Source organism: Geospiza fortis, unplaced genomic scaffold (genome assembly GCF_000277835.1).
Source record: "Geospiza fortis unplaced genomic scaffold, GeoFor_1.0 scaffold55, whole genome shotgun sequence".
NCBI lineage: Eukaryota > Metazoa > Chordata > Aves > Passeriformes > Thraupidae > Geospiza > Geospiza fortis.
In genome coordinates this window covers 12,530,973-12,541,606 of record NW_005054308.1, presented here as the reverse complement: position 1 = coordinate 12,541,606, position 10,634 = coordinate 12,530,973, and the positions used below count along the sequence as shown (strand labels likewise).

Here is a 10,634-nt window from a genome sequence, read left to right as displayed (position 1 = left end):
GCTGAAGCTGAGGTTCAGGCAGAAGCTGCAATGATGAAGAAACAGCAATTCATCACGGCTCAAGAATATAGGATTCCCTCTGGAAAAGTTTAGCAGACTAAATATGGGTCTTGGGAATACAAGTTTAGTGGAAGAACACAATGGGAACCCTCTCTGAAGCATAAAAGTGCAGATTGTATTGGAAGAGTATCAAAAGTTGAAAGAAGTAAAGAAAACAGAAAAAGTGCAAGCTGACAGCCAAAAATGACGCTGTAAGAGCTGGAAATTGTTCTGAGAACATTGCTTTAACAGTTTTGCTTTGCGACTGAAAGCTGTTCTTTTAGAAGATACCTTCCTAGAGGAAACAGCTGTATTTTGTTGTATCCAGCTCTTGGAACTTATATTACCATTTTCCTATTAGACTATATAAAGGCAGAGAAAAATAAAAAGCTCCGCTGCAAGGCAGGGGAATGAGGGACATAAGAGAGGAAAGTAAGATGATTTCTGCCTGGTTATTTTTCAAATACATGGTGGGAACGTGCAGCTCTTCTTCAAAAGTTGAGAATAGGAATCTTTAAGACACCGCCAATTGAGAGGAAAGAAGCTGTGGGCTGATTTTAGATTCTGAGATGCACTGGAAGATAGTAAACACAAGCAGGCATTGGCATGCATACCAGCTATTGGGGTAAGTTTGGGGAAACACTGAAGTTGACAGTTGGAAGATAAGATTCATTACTGTAACCAGAACTGGGAAGATGCACTGTCAACATCTCCTTCTATGCTATGCTTCACTCACATGCTGTGTAGTTTCACAATCATTTTCCACTGAATCAATGCTTACAAGGTGTGGTTGATACATGAATAAATCACTAGTGTGTCATACACCTCAAACAATACCTCAACTGTAGAAGCTCAGAGCTATCAAAGGGCCATCAGGAGTGAGGAAGAAGGAAATTATACATACAGGGGAGCAATAGTTTTAGATAATATTCATGCCTCGTAACTTCTTTTATCTTATTTGGATTGTAGGTAAATTCCAGTTACTGCTTAGCATCGAACTTCACTGCTCCAATTCTGATTCCACACCTTCAGGTTTTACAAAAGGCTGTCCAAGAATCTTTCACAGAAACAACACACGGAACATAACTTTAGATGTGTTAGGTACTTATTTTTTCCTATATTTATGTTGCCTGGTACAGTTGCATCAGAGTAAAGATTTAGGTTTTGTAAAATTAAACCTTGCATGCTGCTACACTTTTATTCATTATCAAGAAAAGGGAGGCTTTTGCTTGAAAAGAAGTGAAATCTTCAGGCTGGGGACATTACACCTTTACACGGCTGAGTACACACCAACTTTCAGTATTGTGAATGCAATCTAAATTCACTAGGGCAGGCCAACAGCCATATATTCCTGAATTCTTGCTTCATCTTGTCTGTAGTTACAGAGGACATTGGCTAAAAGACATCAGAGTTTAAAGCCCATATTCAAAAATGGTGCTGCCCACTGTCTCATGCTCCTCCATTTAGTAATGGCAAGAGAACATTAGATAGAATAAGTGTGATGACTGCAGCAAACTATATTAAGTCATGTAACTCAAGTTTTTATTCTCCCTCTGCTAAAACCCCTGATTTTATGATGTCTGCTTTAATCTGCTTACATTCTATGTAACATACCAGCTGCCCCTTAAAATCTTGATCTAGAAAATACTGTGATAAAAACTACTGATTTTATGTCTTAAGTCAATTTTATAACCACTTTGGCTGGCTACTTGTGGTATAATCTCTGTGTGATATGTCAGAACAATTTGATGATCCTTGAGATCTCTTCCAACGTAGGCCATTTTATGATTCTATGGTATTTCTTAATTTTAGTAATCCCTCTGATTTTGGCTGAATATTGCTTCAGGTTGATTGTACTCCATGATTAGTAAAAAAGAAAATTCAAGAGACAGAAGCAGTACTTGATAGACTCAAACTAAACAAAGGTTTAGAATGAGACGCAAAACCCTTATTGTAGATCACTGGATTCAAAATTACTCATGCTACTGTATTAAGATATAGCCAAGTCTCTACCTTTTCGATCTTTATCCAATTCTAATGCTTATACACACAAATACACACAGAAATGAGGGAAACATCTCAGCTATAATTAATCTGTATGCACAGAGTACAACAGATGTGCACAAGAAATTGTACACAACAGAATACAGTGAAGCTGAATGATTCATGCATCTGGAATAACCCTTTTTATCTCCAGCAGATAAATTAGCCCATATTCACAGGACAGCTGCAAGGGTATGAGGCAGCAAAAGCCTGTGACTGGACTTTGCACCTAATAACCAAACTGAGAAGCTGCTAGAATGCCACATGTCAGTGAACAGAACTGCTGCTGCCATCACAACCTCCAAGGTCAGAAACCACGTAACTTTTACCACCCCATCCATATCTCCAGTAGAGAGGGCATCTCTGGACCTGCTGGGAAGATAGAGACAGGAAGCACAGTACAAGAGATGTTTTTTATGACAAGACTAATCCTCTACCCAAACTACCTCGAAGAATCAAAAATTAGCAGGCAGCTTGGTGTGCTCCCAGCACATACTTGGGATGCCAGGCTAAACCACATGAGCCTTCTGGCCAAGTACAGCAGGTCAAAATTAGCAGGCAGCCTACACTACCAGGGGCAGAGGCTGAGACAACCTCAAGGCAGGAAGATCAGTGTACAGGTATGAAGAAAACTGCCCAGGCTGTTACAGTAAATGACTTTTATTTTTTAAAAAATGAAATAACCGTGAACATATTAACAGGCCTGCAAGTGGCACTACAGTACAGCTGGAGATAAGGTCAATACATTTCCCCATGTACCTGGACAATGAAATCCATTGCATCAATGCTGACATTAGTAAATTCTGAATACAGTTCTATCAAGCAGGAACATTTTACTTAAAATAGTTCTGGACAAAGTTGACACCAAAAGTTAACTTCTCCTTCACTTTGGAAAGGATATATGTTTTATGGATGTTTTCAGGTAGCACTGGTATTGGGTGAATATTGCCTGCAGTCACCAGTGCAGGGAGAGATGTACAACATCTCCTTGTGAGAACAGAGTTTATACTCCTTTTTACTTTTCATTCTGAGGAAGCAGGGTGGCGTAGAGAGAGGGGGGAAGATAGGTGAGGTAATATGGGCAAGGGAGGTGGGATGTCAATTTCTATTCAATTCTCCTTTGGCTGTTTTTGTGCTATTTTGGACTGCTTTTTAAAAATCACTTCTTGATTTTATTGAAAGGAAGACTAAATGTAATACACCTTTCCTTGAAAATCCAGGAACAATTGTGGTACTTCAAAAATACTAAAAATATCTACTTTCATGAAATATTAACTGTTTCACTACAAACCTATTTTTTCACTAAATACACAATTCTCTTATTTCTGGAGTCTCCCTGGGGGAAAAAAAGTGGGTTCTCCCTTTAGTTCTGCAACTCTACAGTGTATAGAGAAACAGCTAGAAGAATGGGAGTGCAGAGAATAGCTTTATCCTTTTCCTCGGCCAGTATCTCACACAGGGAGTTTGTTTGCATTTCCGCAGTTGGGCTACTGTTGGTCACATTCTTTCAGCAGTTATCAACCAAGTCTGCAGTAGGACAACCCACCTCCAGCACGTTCTGTCTAACTTTGTGGAGACTAAGTAGGCATGAGGGAAAAAAACATCCACACACTTTCTACCATTTTTGATCATAATATGCAGGAACACCAAGTGGTTTCCATGTTCTTTCAATTTGCAAAAGGCCACAGCAAAGGGATATGGCACCTTTTAGAATCTGTAATTCTGCATTTAAGAGTGCGACCTTCCATTAGACCTTCAGTGTTGAGGCAGCGTAGAAAACAGTGGCTGAAGAGTGTAATACTGACCACACCAGCTCCCAGTGAGAAGCTTTTGCTCCTGCAGAGGAAGTCGTGTGCAGTCCCTGTATATACCGTGAGCAAAAGGCCTACTTGACAGGGCATTTGGAATTAGCAATTCCTACGATCTAGCTAGTTTAGATTCATGAGCTTTCAGTGTGCCAACAGCATCTTTCACTGCATGGTAGATAATGTTCTTCACCTGCAACAGGAAAAAAGAAAAATCAACTTCTACAGACTAACAAGGAGAGTCTTACATAGCTGTGCAATCAGCTTTTACAGCTGAATTTGTAATAGTTGGCAAGTATACATAAAATATATACTGTTTTGCTTCAGAATACCAACAGCACAAATTTTAACTGTCACAGATGACAAGTATCTTAGACACCTGCACTGATTTATTAACTCATTTTCTGGTCACCCAGCAACATATGTTTACTTGTGTTGTTTTAAGATAATTCCTTCTCTTGTGAGAGCTAGGAGGAAGTGCAGTACAAAGTTATATATATATATTAGTTTATTTTGAAAAAGTCCTTGTGATCGAAGTCACTTAGAGACTCACATGAATCAAATCTAAAATCTGCAAGAAAATGATATGGTTTAATCCTATGAAAACTAGTATGATGCAACAAATCATTTTGTTGTCTTTGCATGGAGGCTAGAAATACTTCAAATTTGTGAATCTTGCAGAAAGACAAGCCCAAGATGAGAAATCCATTAGTACTCACTGCTATATTTTTCACAGTTACCTATTTAAGAATCAAAGTTCTGTCTAGTTTCTGATTTTTTCTGATCTAAGTTTATTTGAAATCTGTTTCCAGGTGCTGAACAGAACAGTTTCACCTCCTGAGTAGCTCAATTGCACTTGCTCAACTAACTGGCAACCACCATCATCTTTTCCTGATGTACATGTGACCTCATATTTGGTATAATTTATGCAGCTGTTATTGTCTCTGTGTATTTTAATACATAAAAATATAGACAGAGGTTTATATAAAAATATACATTAAAAATGACATTTTTTTTTTAAAAAAGATGGAGACAAATACAACCAGTATTCCTTTTCACAGGATTACTGAGTTGCACTTTTCTTGTTTTTTTTAATAATAAGCATTATTCATTTGCAACCTCTTAATTTACAGAAACATTTCTGCATTTATATCATCACAGCTGAAGAGGTACAGTGTTAGATGTCAGAATGAGAGTTGATACTACTTCTGCTTTCCTTTATAATCCCATGAAAATTCACACAGAAATTTATAGCAAACTTTCACTGAATTCGTATGCGACAATTAACATTGTAGATTCTGACATCCTTGGGTGACATTCTGGAGAGTGACCATATACTGTGTACTTCGATGAGGACAATCATTCTGCAGATCTCGACCCTCCTTCCTTTCACATACGTGTAATTACTGATACACAAAAAATGCTGACAACAAAATCTGCAAACGGAGCAGTTACTAAAGTTGCTTCAGAAGCATCAGACAAAATCCAACACAATATCGTGTGGTCTTCTCTCTGTACAACTTACTGTCTTACATCCAGTGTCCTTGTGTATCTATTATGTTCTGTGCATAATTATTAGTTGAAGCAGTCACGGTTCCTCAAGCCAAATCACATTTAATTTTAGGACTAACATATGTTGGATAAGACCTTTAAGATCATCGAATCCAACCACACAGCTAACACTGCCAAGTCCATCACTAAACCATATCTCTGACTTAAATAAGCCATTCGCTTTCAGAGGAGTTTTCCTTTAGGCAATAAAGAAACAAATGTAAGAGTACTTGGTCAAAAAAACATCTCTCTTCAAAACAAAGCACTTCTCTTTCCTTTTTAAGATTTTTTTTTTTCTTCTGGTCTACTCTGTTGTCATTAGGATGCAGCCATTCAAAAAACTTATTAATACCAATGCATGCATTAATCTAATGGAGGAAAGTTCTGTGGAATGCAGAAGTCTATTACTAATTTTTGTTTACATAATACTGTAGACAGAAGTACTTAATTTTTAAGTAACGTACCTATCAAATGAGAACCTCCAGATTTGTGGGAAGTCGTTACTCTTTCCTTAGAGATACATTTCTAGGACTGAAGTAAGCTGGCCAAACACAGGATGTATTTAATGTTTACTGACATAAAATGGTTACCTGCAATTTATCCTCATGGTTTGTATGAGTATTAGACAGATGCCTGAACTCCTGGGTCAGACGGAAGCAGTGCTTCACATGTTCAGGAGATACAAAATCTTCTGCCACTTTAATGCAGCTGTACAAATTATGGACCTAAAAATCCATATCAAATGACTGATATATAAACATCAACAACAACAAAAACCAAACCCCTAGAACCCCCCCCACATATTTAGGCTCTGCTACATTTACTCATCAAAAGCAGAAACTGACAGAGTTGTATCTAATAGTAAAATGAGAACAAAATACATGACATCTAACAGGTTTCCTGTTCTCCCATATATATTAGTGTTCCCTAAAGCAAGTTCTCTTAACCTTTGAATTTGGTTTCCTTGGCTGAAGTTTCACTACACAGAAATGCTTTCCCTCCATTCATCCCAGTTTTCTTCCCGCCTGTAATTTCATCAGTTATGTACACATCATTCAGATATTTACATAACTTTTAGTAATGTAAGAACTGCATATGTAGAAAAAGAAACCTTAAGTGTGCAATATCAATTACCAGTTATTTTAAAACTCCAGCTGTTGTGCCTCCAATTCAATTCTATCTGTCAATATGGCCTAGAGTTGGTATATTTACCTGATGGGGAGCACCTGCAGGAATGAACACGGCATCGCCAAGGAACTGTACTATTGCCCAGCCTTGCACACCATACTCATCATATAGTCTCTTACGTAAGGTCTGGTCCAAGTACCAGCTTTGGTCATGAATGGGGTCATGATCTGGAGGATTTTCTTGGCCTTGTTCTTCTCCAACCTAGGGCCAAGATATGGGGTGGAAGGAAACCATGACACAGCACCTTGATATTGCTGGCTCACAAAATGGTCTGTATCTAAAAATTTAACAAGCTATTTCAAGGTAGAACATGATTTTCATCAAGGTCATTTAGGTCTTAAACAGCAACATGCATTAGTATGAAGATTCCAGACCACGCTGCAAACCTGTGAACATAGTAACTATCAGTGCCCTCAAAGAGAGAAGTGCAATACCTACACACTTGATGTTGATAGCAATTTGAATCATTCAGCTGCTATAAGCAAGCTAGTCAATGAACCCTGTAAGCTCAAGCTTTCTTTGCAACCAGCATACCTTCCGGAGAAGTTCCCGTATCTTTTCAGCATCCTTGGCAGCATAGATGTGCCACAATGCTCCAGGTTTCTCTCTTCCTTCATGGATTCGCTGCTTTGTTACGTCATCAGCATCTCCCTCATCAATTGTTTTCAGAACCTCTGAAAGGGGAATCCATGTAAAAACTGCTCATTTTTTGACACAGAGAAGAGGAAGGAGCATTTTGAGCTCCTAAATTCAGTCACACTGCAACTGTTGCATCGTATAGTACCCTTTCTAAGCCCATCAAGCTTCATTTTAACAGAATTCAGTGAATGTGTCAAATGACAGCTAATCACAAAGCTCAGTCTTGAATTTAAACTAAGCTACAATTATTCAAATAGAAGGAGAAGAAAGGGGAGTAAGCTACTCTTTCTTCTCTTTTCTTCAGGAATGTACCTAATTTCTAGCAAAACTCTGCTGCTCCCACAGTTGGAAACTAATGAAGCATTACTGCACTTTTAATTACGTGCTGCAAATGTTGCAAACTGCCTTGTATATTTGAATTATGTATCATAGAAATGACAAGCTTAAACAATAAAAGATACTCTTCTTACAAACACAATTGATTTTTACTGTACAGAAAACAGCTTTCCTTAAGCATTACCATCATCATGGCTCCCTTCCCCAATGGGAATCCCAACATACACCATGACGTTAACAGCATCAGACACATCCAAGTGCAGGTTTGTGGTACCAACTCGTCTGTCTTCTGCAGTAATTAAGCCTATAACAGAGTGCAAAATAAAATAAAATTCTGTGACCAATCTCTTACAGAAATAACCTAGCTGAAAAACCCGTTTAAAAAGCTAACTTTGTATGGTAATGAGAGCAGAAAACAAAGTCAAACAGCAACTGAAACAGGTATATTCATGTCATGTGTAGCATAAGTTAGAAGTTTACTGATAACTAATATTTTTATTTTACAGGAAAACAGAAGCAAACCTAGTTTACCCAAGTCATGAGAAAACAAGCATTTTAACACCAAAGCCATAACTTGTACTTTACAATTTTCTCTCTGAGAGTCTTTTATACAGCCCGTACTAGAGAATTCAGCTATCATAAGCACAAAACAAGTCTTCCTATGCTTGGAGGAAAGAGAGAACTGCTTTAAATGGCATTAGCATCCTACTGTGTGCAGCAAGTCAATGGTCTATTAGAAGTACAAGCCTCCAGACGTTTTTTATTTTCTCATACTATCTGTAAAATCCATGACCAGCTGAATTCACAGCAGTTAGTGATCAACTCATCATTAACAATTCAGATTACAATTCAGTAAGGAGAAACACCTGCAGACTCAAGTGCTTGTACCTTTGCATGTTGAAGGAACTTATGTGTCTCTCAAGTGACTGTAAGTAATGGAGAAAGACTTCAAATGTTTGCTTCTTAACTCTCTGACCTTCTTATTAACATGTTCCCTTTTTTTTCCTCTGGCCTTTCAATAGCACCCTCTCTTTCCACCTCTGCTTAACCATCTCTAGCAAGGAACATGGCAGGGAACCAGAATATTTGAAAAAAAAAAAAAAATCTTTGTATCACCAAACAGTAACAGAAGCGTGCGTCCACAAGAGTTTTCAGGATCACCATCGTATTTATCTATTTTCTGTTTAAAATACAAGCTTCTGAAGTTAGGAACTCAACCCACTGAACAGCACCTATCATAACAGACCAGAAACAGGTCAAAGTCCCCAGAAGGTGGGTAATTTTCCCCTTAAATACTTCAGTTGCTCTCAAAAACATACTAACTTTTCCTTGAACCCTGTATCGGTATTATGCCTGTTATATGTATTAATAATTGTTTGCAAACTTAACTTACTGTATGTACATCTCTTGGATACACAAAGCAGAAAAGGGCACATCTGACAGAGAGAGAGCTAATGTAAGAATAGATTTGCAGGACTAAATGAAAAAAAAGAAATAGCAGGCTCTAGGATAAGCACTGTGTTTTGCCACAGCCACAGCCTTGTGTAACACCACAGCCTTGTATTTGCCCTAAGTGTAATAAAGAGTCACAAAAACCAGTATCTGCAGACCTATACTCACATACCATACGCATTGTACATTTTAGGACCCAAGTCAGGACGGACAAAGTAGCTTGGCAGCCTAGAAGCCAAATTCAGTCTGCCATCTCTCTTGGTATATTCAGGAAGAGGAAGATTTTCCATCAAGTCCTCAAACCTAGAGAATAAAGACAGACAAAGGCAGGTTATCCTCCTGTAGCACCTACAGCAGTCCTGTCAGCACTGATACTAAAGGTTACTTACCTTGTAGGCATCATATCTCTGAAGTCCTCCCCTGGAGGCCAATCCTTTAACTTTAGCACCATTGGCTGACCATCATCTGACCTGAGCCGTTCTGCAAGAAACAAATTAAGATTTCTTCATGCAGTATCTTTTTACCACAGCCCACTACCTTGTTAAAGCTGCAAGGGTTTTTGTACCTCTTACAATGCACAGCAAAATGGATCCTGGTTTTGTTTTGGGCTTCCACGCAATATCATAGTATGATCAACAACAGTTTAACAACTATATAAGTATACATACACAGATATAATCACTGACAGCAGAAGTTTGACAGATCTTGCACAGCTGCTAAGTTTCAGAATAGTTTTTATTAAGCTTCAAAAGCCTTTCCAAAACATTCTTCCCTACTCCTTTTACCAAAGTCTGTGGGAGTTTTATCATTAATTTCAAGAGAAGTGGTACTTCTATAAAATTAAAGTTATTGGTTCTTGTTCTGAAATCAATCCTAACTTCAGTGTAAAGCAAGAAACCATCATACACTACATTCAAAAAAGCTAAAGAGCAGGTGGTCACAAAGGAAGATAGCCATTAGTTTCCTTTAATTCTTCTTTGCTGGAGGAACTCAAATTATCAGAGTGCCAAAACCAAACATTTGTTCTTCACTTTAGGAGTTTTACACAAGTCCTGACTGGAAACAGAAACTGAGCAGCACAGAAAGATGGCATTACATATGCAACAGTGGATGTATGCTATGACAGTACTGACCATATCAACTGCTGTTCTACCTCAGATCTTAGGGCTAAGAGAGTCTATCTGGAAGTGGTACGAAAGTAGCAGAGAACTCACTGTAACATTTAGAGAAAACCATAGCTCACTCTTCTACCAGATTTTTCACAACTCTACATGAAGCCACCAATTAAAAAACTAGGTGTACAGCAGTCTTAAGAATTTAGCATCCCCATTTCCCCAGAGAGTAACACCCTTCACTGCTTCCTACCTTACTGAGAATTGTCAGCCAAACAGATCTAGCAGAGCTCCTGACAGCATCAGAAGAGAAAGCATATCTAAGAAATTAGGACTTGGAGATCTGTGAATCGCATCGGTGTTACATATCAACAGGCTACAGAAGACAGCCCGAGTTTGCAATATAAAAAAATATTTTATTGAAATTAAAAGGAATTAAGAACCGCAGATACGTAGCGACTGAAGTGAC

At 38.2% G+C, this 10,634-nt stretch overlaps 1 protein-coding gene across 1 annotated transcript in view; it reads right to left on the bottom strand.

Annotated features, from left to right (window-relative positions):
* Positions 1–2,724: 2,724 nt before the first annotated feature.
* KDM3B (lysine demethylase 3B) overlaps positions 2,725–10,634 on the bottom strand; it is a 50,502-nt gene continuing 42,592 nt past the window's right edge. The window contains exons 19-25 of the mRNA XM_031055237.1: positions 9,443–9,533; positions 9,226–9,356; positions 7,786–7,905; positions 7,161–7,300; positions 6,651–6,827; positions 6,029–6,163; positions 2,725–4,080 (exon numbers count right to left, since the gene is read on the bottom strand). Of these exons, the coding sequence (XP_030911097.1) occupies positions 4,000–4,080; positions 6,029–6,163; positions 6,651–6,827; positions 7,161–7,300; positions 7,786–7,905; positions 9,226–9,356; positions 9,443–9,533 (875 nt within the window). The 3' untranslated portion in view covers positions 2,725–3,999. The remainder of the gene's footprint in view (positions 4,081–6,028; positions 6,164–6,650; positions 6,828–7,160; positions 7,301–7,785; positions 7,906–9,225; positions 9,357–9,442; positions 9,534–10,634) is intronic.